General features: G+C 40.0%; 1 protein-coding gene across 3 annotated transcripts; it reads right to left on the bottom strand.

Annotated features, from left to right (window-relative positions):
- Window positions 1-278: 278 nt before the first annotated feature.
- SNAP23 (synaptosome associated protein 23) lies at window positions 279-18,627 on the bottom strand. 3 transcript variants are annotated; one of them, XM_056492265.1, is made up of 8 exons: window positions 18,171-18,627; window positions 10,664-10,766; window positions 10,077-10,118; window positions 8,738-8,786; window positions 8,135-8,252; window positions 4,619-4,771; window positions 3,921-4,065; window positions 279-2,931 (listed from the first exon to the last, which is right to left on the bottom strand). In XM_056492265.1, the coding sequence occupies exons 2-8, from the start codon at window positions 10,718-10,720 to the stop codon at window positions 2,866-2,868; spliced, it is 630 nt and encodes a 209-aa protein (XP_056348240.1). In that variant the 5' UTR covers window positions 10,721-10,766; window positions 18,171-18,627; the 3' UTR covers window positions 279-2,865. The 3 variants fall into 3 exon arrangements, with proteins under 3 accessions (XP_056348240.1, XP_056348239.1, XP_056348238.1); XM_056492264.1 differs by lacking the exon at window positions 18,171-18,627 and adding an exon at window positions 17,569-17,680; XM_056492263.1 differs by lacking the exon at window positions 18,171-18,627 and adding an exon at window positions 17,573-17,680.
- Between the last annotated feature and the right edge of the window lie 83 nt (window positions 18,628-18,710).

Genomic DNA, 18,710 nt, shown 5'->3' with positions numbered 1-18,710 from the left:
TACACTCCCATGTAGGTCATGGTGTTTCAAAGAAGAGATGGACACAGTTCACTGTCTGAATTTAAGAGATGCTGATTATGTGGAGATCAAAACTAGAGTGCTAAAGACCACAATACTCCTCCCAACCACACCCATTCTTTTCTTAGCATTGGGATTTCTGTGAAATAAAAATAGAAGAGGAACTTCCTAGTTGCATAGCAGCAAGTAGTTCTGCCAAATTTTTCAAGGACAGGAAACTAAACAAAGACATTTCTAAGAGAAAGGAGTTTTAAAACACATTCAGTTATAAAAGTATGTATTTTTGTGCACAATATATAGCTTAACAATCAAAAGCAGAAACTGTAAACCTTCATTCGTAATAGCATTCAGACATACAAAGATGTACAAGTATCGATTTCATACCACAGATATGGAAATTAAGCATCTATTCTATAGACAACAGTAAGACATCCAAGAAGCAAAGTGTTTTTGACTAACAAAGGCACCAATTCCCTCACAGATTTGGCTCTTGCTGCATCAGAAAATTGTATTGATACTCTTATAATAATAGAGAGTCTCAGAAATTATTTCCTTGTGTAGTATTCACTGCAATAGTACAATTTTGATATACCAATCACAGCATTTCAGGAGCCAACATGCTCATTTATCATTAGAGTGCAGGCAAGTCAAGAATAAGGACTTGCAATGGCAAGGGAGAAAGACATTCCAATGTTTAGAATGTCCAAATGCTACAGAGCAGGCTTGCACTGTGTAAGCAGAATAAGGTAACCACTTCACTCTTCTGTTCCAGGAGACAATCATAAATAACACATACTTTGCTTTTACAACTAGCAGCAAATATTCCTTAAGTTAATCTGAAGTTTTTAACAAGGAAAAAAGGGCACATGCAGGTGGCTGTTGAAAGCTTACTGTACTGTGTTCTTGAAGTACTTCTTTGCTACTTGCATTTTTAAGCACAATCTTCATTCACTGATTGGGTAGCTAGTGAGCTTTTGAAATTCATTAGCATTCCAACAATTACCGGAAGCTAGAGAGGAGCCAACCCACACTACTCAAGTATCTAGTCCCCTAAAAATGACTCTACCTTATCCACATCAGGCAAACTGCCACTGGCCTATTTTTACATGCAGCTGCCCCATCCTTTGGTCAGTTGTTTGGGGTTTTTTGTTTGGTTGGGTTTTTGTGCGTGTGGTTCTTGGTTTTGGTTATTTTTTTCTTTAAATATCAAGTTATCCTGGGAGCCAATTGAAAATATACTAGTAACACTGACTATATTTCTACTAAAAAGAAAACAGAACAAACACTGTCTTGTATTTCAATGGATTAGTGTCATCTCAGACTCTGGGGTTCAATATTAGTAGCTACAGGGTATTTGTGGACTGTCCTTCAAAAAAGCACCCCATAATGCTAACAGTTTTAATTATTCCTCCTATCAATTAAGTCTGAAGATTTCTGCCATCCAACACTGAGTATCACAGGTTAGTCCAAAGTATAATTTTCAACTTTAAAAGAGGCATAATATATTGCTGGGTGGAGTTACAATATTTTAAGTCACTTGTAATTTAATTACTATCAAGATTTCAAGAAAATCTTTTTATATTGCTGTAAAAACGAACTATTTTTCTTCATGGGAAAGTGCTTTACCTCACCTGGTCACAAACTCCTCTATTCTGCAACAGAGTAATACCATTTTATTTGCAAGCAACTTGGATATGTAGTATTTCCAATTGCCAGTCCCAAGGTCTGCAATAATAAACCAGCCAGGAATCTATTTAGAACTAGTTTATTTAGAACTAGCTTACAGTTCCTAAATAACTACTGCTTCCTTCAGACTTGTGACAAAAAAGTTTCACAATAAGCTTCTCTGGTTTTGGTAGTTTTAAGAAGCACTCCCAAAGCTACTGCTGAGAGCGAATTCTGCACCAGATCTCAATTGCAACTCCAGTGAAAACTGGTCACAAGAAAATAAGATATGAGAAGCAAGCAAACTGCATGCTTTTCTACTCAGTTTCTTCCAGTTCAGATGCATCATTCAAACAAAAGCTTTTAGATGAGGGGTGTAAAATTTTCAAATACCTTGCAGAGATAGCTTTATAATCTTCTACTTGTGTGCATGGGGTTTAGGTCAGATATACACACACACAACAAATATTATCAGAACAATGCAGCATGATTAGTCATGGCCTCCAAACTGATGTCAATTTACAGTAAAGAAATGGAAACTTATATCCCTCTGGTTACCATTACCTTAAAGTTTGTGTAGTTAGGAAGTGTTTTAAAGCCCTCAACCCACAAGCTGTAAGTAATGGGCCTCTTCAATTCTGTGATTCACAAGGTCAACTCCAAACCAATTGTGTGGTTTGGATTGTAAAACTACGGTTAGATGCTAGAGATACAAATCAGACAATATTCACCTAGTCCCTATTTTAGTGAAGACACTCAACTTATGAGGTATTTCAAACAGTGCAAAGTGCCCTCTCCAACTTTCCACAACTGTGAATTCAGTTTACCCTGCTTGTTCAACTTAAATAAAGGACTGAATTTTCGGTGCAGAAAAAAAAAAATATATATATATAAAAAGAAATTGGGAAGGGGAATAAAACATGCAAGAAGACTCTCAAAGCCCTAACACTTTTAGCCCTGAGCAGTTTAAAGAAAGTGAAGGCAGATGAATAGAAGGAAGTTGGCTGCTTTCTTGGAGTCAAGGCCATGTTTACATGAAGCAATAAAAGAAAACTAATCCCTACAGAAGGGGTACTGCTTCATTTTTCCCAGCCCCTCTTATTTCAGAATAGAAGTTTCACAGATCCATGAATATGGTGGCTTGCAGCTGGAGAGGCTGTCATTGAACAATGACAGCAGGCTTTAATTTTCAATTAGTTTCTTGGCTCTGATGTTCGCATGCTCAATCCGTTCCCTGTTTGTATCGGCCTGGAAGAGAGAAATTCATAGGTCATTTGCAGACTTGATGCAAAACAATTTAAAAATTCAAACTGGTGTGAACTTCTGAATCACAAGGTATCATCATTATGGTAGAGAGAAGGGGAGCAACTTCTATATGCTGGAAGTAATTTTTTGTCCCCTAGACAGAACATGCTGCCAATTTTGGCAGAAACAACAAAGAGAAAAAGGTTTTACTCTTTAGCTGACTTCCAAAACACAGCAGCTTGCCTCAGCTGGTCAGGAAGCATGTTAAGAAAACAAGGGAATAAAAATTCTCTCCCAGTGTTTAGACACCTTAATGACCTCTACAGAGGAACAAGGATGCTTTGAGCTAGTAGTCAAAACCAAGCCTATAGGCATGAAGTCAGATTTATTTTGCTTTGTGCAAATACATAGTTTTCATTCACATCCCCTCCAATGTGCTGCAATATTTTTAAGAACATGCTTTAGATTTTATTACTGTTTAATTAAAGCATATAATACAGCATCAAAAGTCAGGTCAGGGTATCTAGGTTGAACAAGTGTCAAAATACAGTTTTACTGAAAGGAATGATAAGGAGTTTATAAGTAATTCCCCAATTATGCAGTGTGCTGTAGGGAATGTGCAGGAAGTGTCATAAGCACAAAACCAGCCTCTGCCCTCACCCTGAGTGGAACTCCTAATAAGCTCAACCTGTGCCAAGTATTAGCCATTTCACATCTTTGTCTTGCAATGGCTTTAGCAGAGCACACTTGTAGTTCAAGTCCTTCCCTCCTGTTCTCTCTTTCCTGCCTTTCAGGCCAAGGGGAGGGGATGGGACAAAAACCTACTATAGAAAAGGAGGACTCTGATCTGTTAACAACACTTCAGAAACACTAATCTAGTTATTAGGTCATCCTCTAAGAAAAATCCACAAATGTAAGTTCCATTACAGGTTGATTTAGACTAGCAGTCCTGCATAATACTACCAAAACTCAACAACACCTTTGGCACTCACCTTTACATTTATCCGGTCTATTTGCTTATTCTGGGCATCAATCTCATTGCCCATATCCAAAGCCATGTTTTTCAAATTCCCAAGAATGTTTCCAACTTGAGTAAGATTTTCATCCATTTCATCTTCTCTGGCATCATTGGTTATCCTGTTCAAATAATTAAGACAGTGTTTCAAGAATCAAGAACTAGCTTTCATCTAGCCCAAATTTACTCTAGTAGAACTTGTTTGTTGCAACATGCATTAAAACCAAGGTATATTTTTCCCTTTAAAACTCCCTGTATTTCAAGTAAGCATTCACCAATAAAAGAGTGTTAAGCTAGCCACTACTACAAAATTACCCTTAAAAATTAAAATAGTCATCTGAAGTTTAAGATATGAGTTTCCCTCAAATAGACTTTATGACAGTAATAGGCCTTGATATTTTTAACAGTCTCCTCAATAACTGAGTACTAAGCCTTATAGCTCTTACACCCAGAAACAGACTGACAATACCACCACTACATAAAAAAAAATAGAAGTGCAAGATGAGTACTACAGCTGAAGGTGTAGGTATCTGCCATTTCCACAATTCCTCCAAACAATAGTAAATTTTCTATTTAGCGGCTTGACCTAAAATGCACCCAAAAGAATAACAGGATTTGCTGACAACTAGTAACAGGATTTGTGCATTTGAGATTGAGGAATATGAGCAAGGAAACCTTGTAATATATCCACCACTTGGTCCTCCAGAAGTCTGAGGCTGCTGCCGATTTATACTTCTTGGTTGCATGGATATCACATGATCTGCTGAGTTCTCTGTTCCATCTCCCCAGGTTGCTCTGTATGCTTTGCTTGCCTCAAAGTTCTTTGTCCTACTCCATAAAAACAAGAAATCTGAACCACTACATCAGAATTATGGCTTCCTGACTGAAATTCAGTATTATTCTAGAATTTTCAGAAACATTTGTCTTGTGCCCAAAAGAGATTAAATTTTGTATAGATAAAACTTTGTCTATATAATATTTTTTATCTTGATAGTACAAAGACAACCGAGTTACTCTAAGGACAGTGATTACTTTGCTCTTAAGATTTAATACAAGACCAGTCATTTGCTTAAAGCAATACTTTACCAGAGGACAGAAGCTTATGACAGTCACAGGAAAGCTTACCCTGTCATAAAACAGGGTTGCACTTACAACAGGAATTAATCTAGAGTCAAGACTGGTTACCTTTCAGGAGGAAATGAGGATGAATGCAAAAACTCCCTCAAACAAATACCTATACTATGCAAGAAAACCATTAGTTGCTATTGCTTTCTCAAACCTTGAAAAAATTACTTGGCAACAGAAAAAGTTAATGTTTCTCATGTTAACTTTGATTATGAATTAACAGTAATCATGTTGAAGTAGCTCTTTCATTCTCCAATTCAACTGTACTAACTCCATTAAATCAATAAACCAACTTACCATTACACTTTTTCCATGTAATTCATAGGAGAGGAAAAAACAAAAAAAAAAAAAAAAGAAAAGCACACTGACACAAAGCAAATCTCAAGAATCACAGAGCCATAAAAGCAAAAGGGGAAGGAAATCTAACAAAATAAACTTATCTAAATTGGGGTCTTTTCTCATTAATCCTAAACTTATTTTGAGAATGTTCTCATGTTCACCTTGTTTTATGGCATTTTCAGGTTTAAGTTAGACATTCCAGACACTGCCATTTTTGTGCTTCTTTAGACACCTGTGAAAGGAAATCTGTATCTCTCAGTACATCTAACTTTGCAATCACAGACAATTTCTAGTGGTATGGTGCCTTTCAGTAACCTGGAAGTTTGAAGAGTTGTGAAATTAGCTGCAATGAACAAATATTCCCCCTCATTCTGCTGGTGTTTATGTATTCAATATGTGAAATTATGTCTCCCCCAAGAAGTAATCTAGAATTAATATATTAAAGGGGAAAAAATAGAATAATTTCTCACTTCATAACAGAAATGCTGCACCCAACAAAACCCTGAAGAAACCTAAACTAGTCAATTCTAGCTCCTTGTATATACACAGGCCTGAAGATTTAAGTTTACTGCAACTAGATTGAGCACTATATTTTAATCTCATTTATACTAAAGCCATAACTAGAAGAGATCTTTCTATGATCTATTTGCTGGAGAAGCAGAGTCTTAGGTGCCAGAGGCAACTGTTAACTGTGTTAACTTTATTAACAAAAAACTAATGACCTGAAGACTAGTTACACCCGTGAAGTAGATAGCCAGAAAAAGAATTATTGTTCAAAGTAAGCACAGTTAAGAATAAAACATCTCACCACCCGTTTTTAAGAGCTGTTTTTCAAATTACTATACATTTACATTTCTCAAATTTCATTTCTGCAAAACTAAGGCAATTTACACAACCTGTCAAACCAGCAATGGCTCAAGCAGTTGTTCACCATTTCCACAGCTAATAATACCCTCGGCAGTAATGGACATTTTCTATTCACGTCAGTATTACAAAACATGACAGTCACAAGGAGAAGCGCATGCAGACAGACATCATGCGCATGCAAGCACAAATGCAATAGAAACACCACTTCAGACAGCTGCTTAAATATGCATCTGCACTACTAACACTGACCTTGTCCTAAAATCCACTTTCACCAGCTTAAGTGAATACAGCTTCTTATCCTAGTCTTCATTTTTAGAAAGCAAGCATCAGTGTTAGGAGAGAATGGAGAAGAAAGTAGTAAAGATCAACAAAAAGGTAAATTGTTATTAGTACACAGATTGTATAACAGAACTGCCAGTATTCTGCATTTTTCACAAACTTTTTATAAATAATCTAAGCCTAGGAGAAATTTAAAAAAACCCCAACAATTCAGCTTATCTAGCTTTATGCTTTTATGAAAAATATGAAAAGCTGTGAAGGTAACTGGTTGACAAATAAGTCTGACATTGACAAAATGGCTGGTGTACCAGCAGACAAATGAAAGACATTCACTCTTTCTTCCTGGCTGCCCTCTATTTACCCATTTTTTCTGTACATTACTGTCCAGTTTGGTACACAACTGTTTATGTTCTCATTATCTGTGTACTTGGAATGTCACAAGAGTTCCCAGATTCTGAGCTTGCTCAGTGTCAATAAGCTGCTTAGGTTCAGTGAAAAAAGACTACCAACTACAAAAAACAAAGACTGAGTGTGTCAAAAGGCTCAAAGTCCACCGGCTTGAGCCAACTAATATAAAGCAGTAAATATACCTACCCAGAGCTCAGGACATCTGCATTTCAAGGGACTAAAGTACTAAGACTTTCAGCCCTGAAACTCACATTCACAACTATCCTAAATGACCCTTAAAGCACTATTCTGTTGGTTAAGTAGACTCTGCTACTCCAAGGAATTTTTACCTAAACTTCTGCTACTTCTCCATTGAATGATATCTGGTTTTGCTCATGCTAAAGAGGAAAAACCAACAAACACACACACTATTCACTTCAGTCATCATATCCAATTTGTGCCTTCTTCATTTGAAAGGGTTATGATCACATCCAATTAACACAAACAATTTGATACTTTACTGCTTAAAGGTAAAGCTAGGACACCATCAAAAATAATTCTGACATTGTTCAGGCTGTTTACTTGTTTAAAAGTACAAATCCAGTGCCATACTAAAGGTTACATATGGCAGCCATAACACAGATGTTATAACGATACCATGAAGCAGGTCTGCAAGACTTTATGGAGTCACTAGGGAAAAGACAAAAGCTTTAACACCAGTGTCTGCTCTGTTCTCACCATCCCTAAAGCATGACTATCTTCCAAATGCTTAGAGAACTAATATTAATTTCCTTCTCAAAAACACAAATTGTGTTGCTTTTAAATTACTACAAAAGTACTGTTGAGAAAAAGATTTTTGGAATCAAATTTCTAACAGACAGGCACTTATACAGAGCTATTTGCAGTTCAATTTGGTCTCATCTGCATGGACATTGATAGTCTTCTACTAAATAGAAGTCTTAAGATATTAGAACAGAACTGTGCAGGATGTTACAGAGTAGCTATATTTACAGCAAAAGGGGCACAATGATACAAGTAAGCTTTAGTTACTCTTATACAATTTTAAAAGGATGCAGTTCTACAAACCCAAACAGAGAGACTCAGCATTATTTAATTAGCTCTTTTATGAGTTAGTATCTCCTGGCACAGTGGGAATATTCCAGAACTCCAGGCCCACATACCAATATAACTGACCTGTTACATGGACAGACACAGAGCCCACAACATTTGTTTAGCTCTGTCAGTGTCTTCTCAGCTTCTCTCATGTCCTTATTTATCTGGTCCATGCCCTCTTCTATACGATTTAATTGTTCTAGAAGAGAAACAAGTAACCTGAATAAGCATGGATTGGGGAAAGGTGGGGAAAATTAACATTTCTTTATATCAGGAACAAGTTTCAATTCTATCTTTATACCAAGACTAAAGACTTTTCTTTCCTGCCTTCTAGGATTTGTTTTTTAAATTTTTAAAAAAGATTCAGTGAGAGGTTTTGGTTACTACTTTGCAAGTATCTTCCCTATCCTTAGGGCTGCATTTCTGTTGTTACTTTTACAGATAGTTACATTCATGCCGTGGTGGAAAGAAGCAGCTTCTATAGCAGAGCTGTATTACACTGTAGTTATCATGACCTCTGAACTACTTTAAAACCTCTTAAATACTACAAAAACACAGGAATAACCAACTAGAAAATCTCACTTGTAACTAAATAGTCTTTAATAATAAGTATTTAGTTTCAGCAACAACTCTTATAGTTATTTTCTTACCTTGATTACATTCTAGTGTTAGGGAAGAACTTACCTCCTTGTTCATCCAGCATGGTAATAGTTTTGATGCCAACATCCTGGGACTGCAGAAAGAAATTTAGTTGCAGATAAAATGAGTTCGCAGTGCAAAATCAGATGGTCTGGATAGCAAGTTTGATAATCCAACCAAGTTTTATTATAAAAAACTGTACTTGAAATAACTTCTCTAGTAAAGCTTTTAGAAGTCTCAAATTATAAGCTATAGTGCTATTATAAGCTATAAGTTAGTGTAATAGGTAAGGTGATTATCTCAATAAGTGGTGTTTTCATGGTGTTTTTGTGAGGTTTTTCTTACGTCACAAGATGATAAAATTTATTGTAATACACAGATTGAACTGTGATAATGTCTAGCTAGAACAGTAAACATAGCTGTGCTTCATTTTGAGAAGTAGCATTTGGTTCATTCATCTCTACATCCTTCATAATGGCTTACAAGGCCTTTAGTCCTGGGAGCCAGAATGAAAGAAAGCAAAACAAAGCCTCCAAAACCATTCCTAAGAATTCAGCAGTGAGGAATATACTACAACAGAGCTCTTTGCTGGCTCAGCCTTGGACCTAGCATGCAAGTTGCACCCATGCTTTACTGTAAACTGGCAGCACAGAATGAATCACCAAACTATGACTCCAAGAGAAATTATGTTGGCACAGGACATGTACTTAACACTTGTGTGTGAGGAGTATTCACCAGGCTATGGTGAATACAGTAACATCTGTATCTCTGGTAACAGTAGCATCTTCAGCAAGCCAGAATTGTGCAGAGGAGTAGATCCTCATAACTTTACTTAGATAAACCCAAAATACAGACTTGTTCCAAATCATGTAAAAGGCAATGTTAAGAGTTTCATTATCAGTTAAAACTGATGAACAAATTGTAAAAAGATGTGTGTAGAATTACTTGTTTAGAACCAAGAGCAGTCATACTCTACTACCCCACCCAACCAAGCCCTACTGTCCTCATAGCAAAATGCTTTCAGTGTTTAAAGACAAAGTGAGCTAAAAGACTAAAGATGAAAGATGTTATGAAAAGCAAATTATGCAACACCCAAAGACATAACTGACCACCAGAAGACTTTTTACAACCAATCTACAGCATTTGGAGACTAGATCCTTTTGCTTAAAACAAGTAAAAAGGATATTGATTCTTCTGTAATCTGATACAAAGTGAAAATCATTAAGGTTATATCATTCTAATGCTACTATTGAATCAAAGCAGCAACTTATGAATTATGTGTGTGTGTCTTAAGAAAGACAAAAAACTGTTTAAAATCACTTTGTGGCAGTTAACATGCTGCTTTTTACGCTTAAATCCAGAGAATTCAAAAGCTTTTTCTTACCTCAATGGCCAAGCCAAGAATCCTCCTTGTGCTTTCCAAAGACTAGAAAGAGAATTTTTAAGTGAGTGTGTTATTTACATACATATCAGTGTGCGAAAGTCTTCTCTGCCAGTTCATTGTAGTAAGGCAACAGTTTACAAAAGGATCATCATCTTGTCTATATTTAATACATGCTACAACATGCTCCTACTGGCAACAAATTAGTTTTTCTTGGCTTTTAGTCCTTGCTATTATTTTTCTTGGAAAGTCATTATAAAAGATGACACATTCAAGAGAATTTTAAATAAGACAGCCATGAAGTATCAATACGATTAACAGTGCTGTAGGCAACCAAATTCCATCAGTAATTCCTGTCAGTAATCAGGACTGGGTGATCAATATTCAGTTAAGTGTCTTTAAAATTCAGCAGTTAAAATTAATTCTTATTTTTAGAAGTAGTCTTCAGTATTCACCAACTACAGTAAAAATTTAAAACATTCAGCCATAACCTCGCAGAATCATTATCCTGCTCTGTCTTTATTTTTAAAAGATACTCTAATCTTGTTGCACAAGTACTGTAATCCCAGATGTCCTCCTGTAGTATTTACCTCATCAGTGACCTGGTTGGCCCTCAGCTGAATTTCTTCAGGTGATAGCTCATCCATGACGAAATACTACTTGTAAGTAATCACGTTAAAGAGAACCTTCCCCCTGTAATAACAGATAACAAGTAAGCATCAGAATTATCCTTTCATCAGTATTTTGAGTTGAAACTAGAGGGTAGTTCAAAGAATGAGTGCCTATACATTTTATTCTGCATAGCAAAACATGTCATTAGGACTAGAATATGCTTAAATAATTATTAAGCTGATATGTCCTAACTGAGGAGCTAAAAGAAATACAGGAACAATCAGTATATGAAACAGTTTTCTTTCCAAGAATTGGCTTCCTAAACATTTTTGAAATTTTTCTATTGTTAGTTAGGTAAAAACCAGGAAAAAGTCTTAAAATAACAAGCTTCTCCATGCTGGAAAAACACATTGACCTGCCCAGTAATCTAGAAATTAATTCATTAAGACATTTCAGTTATTGGAATAAACTTTAAGTGTCCTTTCCATTGCAGAATTTCAATAGTCAGAAAAAGGGCAACATTTTCACAGACAAAACACCATCCAAAATGATTCCAAGTAACACTCTAGAAATGGTTGTTATTGTATGGTGAATTCCTCAAATGCAAAAGGAACCACAAGTTTTAACTAGTGTGTCTGCAACTGTAGCAAAAGTTTTCTAATCTACCTCTCATAATAAACACAGGGTCATAACTGAAGTCCCGACACACCATGAATTTGTGAATGACCTTCAAGCTGATTTGCACAGCTAAGGACCAGTAAACCTGGGACAGGGAGGAAAGTACCTATTTCCACTGAATTAGATTAAAGTTCTCTGGGCAACCTGTTCCAATGCTCAGCAACCTGCACAGTAAAAAAAGCTTCTCATAATCTGGTGGAATTTCCTGTGCATCAGTTTCTGCCCATTGCAGAACCACTGGGCAGATCCTGGCTCCATCCTCTGGCACCCTCCCTTCAGACACTGACAGACATTGATGAGGTCCCCTCTCAGCTGTCTCTTCTCAAGGCTGAACAGGCCGAGCTCCCTCAGCCTTTCCTCACGAAAGAGATGCTCCAGTCTCTTCAATCATCTTCACAGCCTGTTGCTGGACCCACTCCAGAATCTCCATGTCCCTCTTATCCTGAGGATCCCAGAACTGGACACAGTGCTCCAGATGTGCCCTCACCAGGGCAGAGCAGAGGGGCAGGATCACCTCCCTGGACCTGCTGGCAATGCATCCCAGGACACCATTGGCCTTCTTGGTCACAAGGGCACTGCTGGCTCAAGGACACCTTGCTGTCCACCAGACCCCCAGGTCCCTCCAGGCAGAGCTGCTCTCCAGCAGGTCAGCCCCCAGCCTGTGCCTGGGGTTATTCCTGCCCAGGTGCAGGACCTTGCACGACCTTGCACTTGCCTTTGATGGATTTCAGACAGTTCTTCCCTGCCCATCTCTCCAGCCTGTCCAGGTCCTTTTCAAGGGCTGCACAACCCTCTGGGGTATCAGCCACTCCTCCCAGCTTTACGTCATCATCAAACCAGTTCCACAACTGACAGACAGGCTTTGTGTTCCCCTAGCTTGCTCATATCTTCCTGAACAGCTCCACTGCCAACCAGCAACAAGTTCTATAGAAACACACAGCATTCCACTCACTTTTGCACTAAATCAATAGTGTTTAGTCTTGAAACTGTTTATAAATTGATCTAACAATGAAGAAATCCAGCTTCAAGATGTGGAGGAAAAACCCTTCCAACACAGAGGTGTGAGTGTGCTTATCGTCTGATGCTCGTATTTGGATACCTGTAGTGCTTTGCCTCTTGTGAGATTAAACCATAATTTAAAGTGATAGCTCATATAATTGCTAGGATAAATCACCTGTGTGAGTAAGCTAAGTAAAACAATTCAGAACACTTGGTTAAGAGAAACATTCTGACAACCTTTTATCATAAAGGATTCAGCTATTTACTAAAATTTTATAATTTCTTGAGGTCTTATGTCACTGAAAAGTGAGAGGACTTTTTCTCCAGACTTCCCAGCAAGCTTTTCAGACATTGCCTTTAGAGTATGTAAAACAAGACATATTTAGACTTCCTTATTAAGGCAGGCATAAGAAAGCATGCTCCTCGAATTAGTTTGATTGTAATACACTTTTGAAGTTGAATATCCAAGCCAAATCCATTATACTCAAAAACCTCAGTTTTAGTACCAGTAGTTTGCAGCACTGCTTTTGTAAGCGCAGACAACCTACATAGAAGCTCTGCAGAGGCAGATAGTGTCATAAGGCAGAATAGAAAAATACATTCCCTAGGCAATAAAAACTTCTCACCACACAGCAGTTTAAAACATTAGAAAAAGCACACAACACTAATTTAAAACAAAAAACGTTTCCAAAATAGGCTGTTTCTGAAGATGTAAATACACACTCAATAGTTGCAGGTCTAAATGGAATAGTTGAACATAGCAGGTGCCTTTCATGCAAGACACCTCAAAAAAAATTTTAACAGCCAAGATGAGGCCATTTGTACTGAAATAACTCAGCTGTTCCAACAGACCACAGTATACATACATAAAGGATTCTTGTTTCCCCATCTTTCTGCCTAGGAATCATAAAGCATCCTTTTAGGTATTCAGCTCTTATGCTAATGGTATGTGACAAAATTGTTTTATATATTAGGCATTAAGATTACTCAAAAAAGACAAAATATACAGAGAGAAAATTTGATATGGCTATGATAAACTAAATGCTTGCCTTAGCAAATGTTAACATTGAGAATCAATGTCTAATTTCTTTGCTTTCCCTCTCCTACCATTTAAAAAATTCTAGCCACAAAGTAACAAGACAACAGCCTACAAAGATATTTCATAATCATAACAATATTCTGCTATTTTTGTTTAGTTTTCTTTCTAGACAGGCAAGTTTTAAACTGCCTGAATACAAAGCAGTACTCCTTTAAGGAAGGATGTGATGTCAGCTTTGTTTACTTTTTATTATCAGTTTTCTGCAGTATTTGCTCAGTTAAACACATTTCAGTTCAACTCCCCTTCTGCCCCTTTCACAGGAAGGCCTGATACCTGCAGAGTATGCAAAACTAAACTTGCTACAAAAATGTATTTTCTTGAAGTAATTTGGCTCATTAAACTTTTCTACTAGGAAACAGACTAGAACACATTCATTACCTTAACTATCACTGCCTTATAAAAAGGAAGATTTGTTGAGCAGCAAGGAAATAAATGCATGGCCAGCAAATCATAAGAACCTGATTTTTACTGCCATGCTTTATTTGGGAGATTGTGCAAGATAGAAAGAGTTCTTTGAAATTCCAACGTAAAGTTTTAGATCTCTTCACAAGACTACTCATGTTGGTCTAAGCCATCCTGTAAGCTCACCACCATAATGCATAACATAACTATGACACTGCTGTCCAAACCAGCTGAGGATGGATTAAGCTTAAGTTACTTCTATCTCCTGAACAAGAGGCAACAAATTTATATCTGCACAGCCTTTTTTTCCCCACTTACTATCCATTTAATCATGGCTCAGAAAACCCTGAAAACCTTTTAATCTGCTCTCCTCCATGAAGTTGTTAGGTTGGAGAGGACTGAGAAAAAGACTAAGCAAAGATTATTGCAAAATAATGAAGGACACAACAAGCACTTTTGGGCTGATTTTATCATGGTCCATTCAAAGTATCACTGGCTTAGAGATCTTAATTTTGTTAATCAACACTCAGAGAGCAGCTGAAGCATTTTAGTGAGTTCTTTGCCTAACTCTAAAACTTTGTCAGTGGAAGGTGACAGACTGATGTGAGCTATGGCTATGTCTCTATTAGCAGGAGGGTGATCCCGTGACAGTACAGTGCAAATTTTTGCTTGGGAAAAGCACTGCTCACATTGCAACATTTGAGGTGGATCAGTCACAAGCAGAGCTCTGTCCTAACTCCAGCTACTGAACTGAGAGCTAACATCTGCCAAGGCAGAACATTCATAGTGGGAGAGGAGGAAATTCAGTGTTAGGTACCCATAGTGACCTGTCTACACATACAAGGCCCCAGGTTTAAATACCTGCTTGTAATCAGAAAGCTCTGGAAGTATCACTTCATCCAACAGCAGTTCACAGCTGGGTTTCCTGACAAAAGACACATTAAAAACTTTGGGAAGAAGGCAATAAAGCATTTGAATGCAAAGACCCTTGGAATTAAAGCATTGCTGTATGCAGCCAGCAACAACAATCATCTCTGCAACCTACCTTCCCAGAGCACACTATAAAAAATTAACACAAAATCTTCTTTTGCTGTCTCTCTCATTGGCCTAAAATAACACTTGCAAGAAAAACCCTTAGTGGTGCAGTGGAGTTTCTTTTTCATTCAGAATTACTTGCCAACTGGAAGCCAGCTATTTATACCAACACACTCAGTTTCCAATGTAAAAAAGTTTCAAAAGCCATTACAAAGTGATTTCGCACAGCATTTTCAAGGTTTTTTTTCAATACAAATAATCTTCTGGGATTTATAAGACACTTCCATGGTAATGAAAGCCATGGTAGGCAAGTTACATGATTTAAATATGCTCTTCTTCAGCACTTAGCTGAGAAGCTATTCTGATGCTTATTGTCTCTAAGAAAAAAGAAAACTTAATTCCTTGCTTTATAACAGTTACAGCACATTAAGGCTGTGCTGTCCAAAGTACTCAAAACCCTTTCTGATCTTTATGAATTTAAATTAACTGCAGGGTGCCACAAGGCCTGATAAAGTGCTTGTTCAACTCCTATTATACCATCTACACCTGGACAGTGAGAGGCTGACAAAAGTGATGAGTTTTCTAAAGCCAGACAGGTCTACTTGCACCATACCAATGTTGTTTTGATTGCTGGCACTTTCACAAATCCACCCTGAAAAAGATTTTGTCCTGCATCTCCAGCTGACAAGCAGCAGTTTTGTACCTCTGATAGGCTGAATGCCTTTGAGAAATTTGTGACATATCCATTACATTTGCTACATATCATAAACTAGTTCCTTACTCACCATCTGAAGGTCCTCTATTTGCACCTACCCCTTTTGCTGTTATGTTAAAAGTTATGCTTTTAATCAATGTCACAAACTTCTCTTCCTCCTCCACTAATAACTTGGAAACTGGGGAGGAAAGGAAATAGCCTATCCAGTGCATCTACAAGTATGATTGAGAAATACAGCCTATGCCTTCTTACCACAAAGAAGGAACTAGCTGGTGATACAACCCTGCTGTTGCAGCAACTCACTGAAATGCAGTATCTCATGAGCTGTATGTTTAGCTGTCAGTGAATTGGTACAGCCTCAGGTGATTGCAGAAGCTCTCAGTTCCTTCTGTTGTAAGGAGAGCTGTTGCCTTCCCCAAAAGATGGGAGAATTCATGACAATATTCTTAGATATGTGAATATTAAGTATAAATTTCCTGTGCATGCTTGCAAAGGTCAAAATTACACAGTTCATTAGACAGCTTTGTGTTTAGAGTAATGGAGGCTTTTTTGTTGTCTCCAATTCTTCATATCACTAATAGAGAAAAGTTGACTTTTCAAAACCCTTCCTTAACACAAACAGCTATTCTCCTTGCTAGTTAGCTGAAACTCAGCCCAACTAATGCAGGGTAGCACAAGGTATCAGCACCAGAATGTACTTCCCCAGAAAATTATGTCCACAAGATAAATGAATAAAGCATCTGTAACCCTGGAGGAAGAGGCCAAGGCCCACGACCAAGACACAACTCTGCATGCTTCCTGCTTTCTCTTATCAGCTTCCTGAACACACTGCACAGAGGTGATAGCACAAAGAATAGGCGACACCAATGTCACCTCCTCTGTGCACTGTTTTCAGTTCTACACACCACGACATCTCATCATTTATGTCCCTGAAAAAGCCTCATGAAACCTCCTCTGAATCAGGTACTGGCCAATACAACCTACCTCAAAACTGCAGAACAGAGGAGGTCAGACATATAGACTGGCTACTGGACTGCCAGTAGGCAATAAAGTGCTTAACTAGATCAATCAAGCAAGCAATTGATATCACAAGTGGCTTTTTCTTTATCTCTAAACACCTTTGTATATAGCTGTTCCCTCTACATCACAGAATCACGTTTGTTTATGAAGGGGAAGTAAAGAACACCCTTAGCTCTAAACACTGAGCATCTAGTGCCCTTTTTAAGGGAACAAAAAAAAAAAAAAAAAGTTAGGCAAATAGTCAGAGAAGTTGCACAAAGAAATTTCCTAAGTTCCCTTAGGTCATTTACTTACAGTGTCAAGTCATTTGTTGACTTCACGTTAAACGACATAAAAAGAGAAAAAAGGAAAAAAAGGGAAAAATAAAGCTGACTCGTCAGTAGCTTCCCAGAAGGGCCAAGGACATCGAGACATACAAGTGAAAGAAGCACAAAAGCGCTTCGATGCTTATTGTTTGCGACATTAACACGACAGCATCTTACAGATTAGTCTAAAGACAGCAGGACACAATACATGTTTAAGAAGAAGCAGCAAGAGGTTGGTTTTCTCCTGGACCTGCTAACAGCGCAATTCACGGGCTCTTACCAAGCAAATAAAAACCACCTGGACATGGTATTGCCGCCCCCGCTAGGGGCGAGCCCACGAGGCCGCCCTGCACACTTGGGGCGAGCACAGCCCACGGCCGAGGCGGCGGCTCGGAGATCGTGGGCCCGGACTCTCGGCGCCCCATTACCCCGCGCAGCCGACACAGGGCGGCAAGCGCTGGGCCAGCGCGGCCGGACCGGGCCAGGCCCGCCCCGCCCCACAGCGGCCGCCGGCAGCGCAGCGCAGCCCGCCCCGCACAGCGCGCACCGCGGCTCGCAGGAGCACACGGAGCGGACAGCCTGCCGCCCGACCCGGGCCGCTGCAAGCTGCCAAAGCCCGACAACACACACCTACCGGCACCGCCGCCGCTCCCTCACGCCGGGCCGGGCCGCCCTTTAAGCGCCCATGTCGCGCCCGTCGCCGCTGCCCAGCGCCGGCCCGCGCGCGTCACCGCCGCCCCCGGAAGCGCGGCCGGCCCCGCCCCGCTCGCCCACCGCGCCCAATGTGGCGGCGGGACGGAGCCCCCCCGGCGCCCTCACACGGCGGAGGGCGGGAGCGCCGGCCGTGTTCGCCCAGCATGGCCATGGGAGCGCTGCTGCGCTTCCGTCGCTCCCCCGGGGCAGACGGCGCGGAACTGTGGCGTGTGCGGGCTGTCAGTGCCGGCTGCGGGCTGCCGTGTGGAGCTGCGGCAGCAAACGCAGTGCAGAGGTGGGCCTATTTGTATCAGTGGGGTTTTTCTCCAGTTAATACTCCCTACTAGGACGATGCGTGTCAGCCCCCTTCTGTGACCAGCGGGGAGAAGGAGTGCAGAAAGGGAAAGCTGCTGTTCGCAATCACCGACCTAATCCTTTGTAGCTGAACCGCGCAGCTTTTCCTGCAGTATATTCTTTCTCGGGTGTGGGCAAGTTCTTCCCTGAGGCTGCTGTCAGATCGCGTACCTGCATTAGCTTACCCCTAAAGTCCCTCTTCAGTGAAACTGCTGCGGTCTCAGAGCCTCAGGTCTTGGTTTCTCTCCTCTCTCTCTCAGCATCTCGGGACGCTCCAAGCCCTTGGAGTCCCACCCAAGGGACTTTGGCCTCGTGAAAGGTCCCACTGGAGTAAGGTTTACTGCACACTGCACAGCCCACCCCCTCTTCTCTTGCCTTAAAAATCGCCCCCGGAGCAGATTTCCCAGGCGCAGCCGCTCTGGCCGGTCCGGTCCGGCCCAGCGTGATGTTCACGGCGTCTCGCTGCTCGGATACCCGCCGTCTACAACCTGATTTGTAGAGCGGTAGCCCGTGGTACTACGTGCTGCCTTTACACACAAAGCCAATAACGGCTGTTATCATTATCTGTTGGTAAATGCCCCCCGCTGGCCGGTGCCGCTGCCCTCGCCATGAAGTTCATTCCCCTGTTGGCTGCCCACCTCTGTCCCCCCGCCGCCAGGACTGCATTTCCCGGCAGGCCCCGCGGGCACGCAGAGGCGTGCCTCCCAGCGTGCAGCGCGGCCGCC

This window comes from Oenanthe melanoleuca, chromosome 5 (assembly GCF_029582105.1).
Source record: "Oenanthe melanoleuca isolate GR-GAL-2019-014 chromosome 5, OMel1.0, whole genome shotgun sequence".
Classification (NCBI taxonomy): domain Eukaryota; kingdom Metazoa; phylum Chordata; class Aves; order Passeriformes; family Muscicapidae; genus Oenanthe; species Oenanthe melanoleuca.
Note: the sequence above shows the minus strand (reverse complement) of the source record. Positions and strands in the feature narration are given on the sequence as shown.

What these genes read in the sequence shown, in the direction of transcription:
- SNAP23 (XM_056492265.1), bottom strand. Translation starts at nt 10,720, where the DNA reads ATGGATGAGCTATCACCTGAAGAAATTCAGCTGAGGGCCAACCAGGTC. An exon ending in CCAACCAGGTCACTGATGAG is followed by an intron (nt 10,119 to 10,663) that starts GTAAATACTACA and finishes TTCTCTTTCTAG; the next exon opens with TCTTTGGAAAGCACAAGGAG. An exon ending in CATGCTGGATGAACAAGGAG is followed by an intron (nt 8,253 to 8,737) that starts GTAAGTTCTTCC and finishes TTTCTCTTCTAG; the next exon opens with AACAATTAAATCGTATAGAA.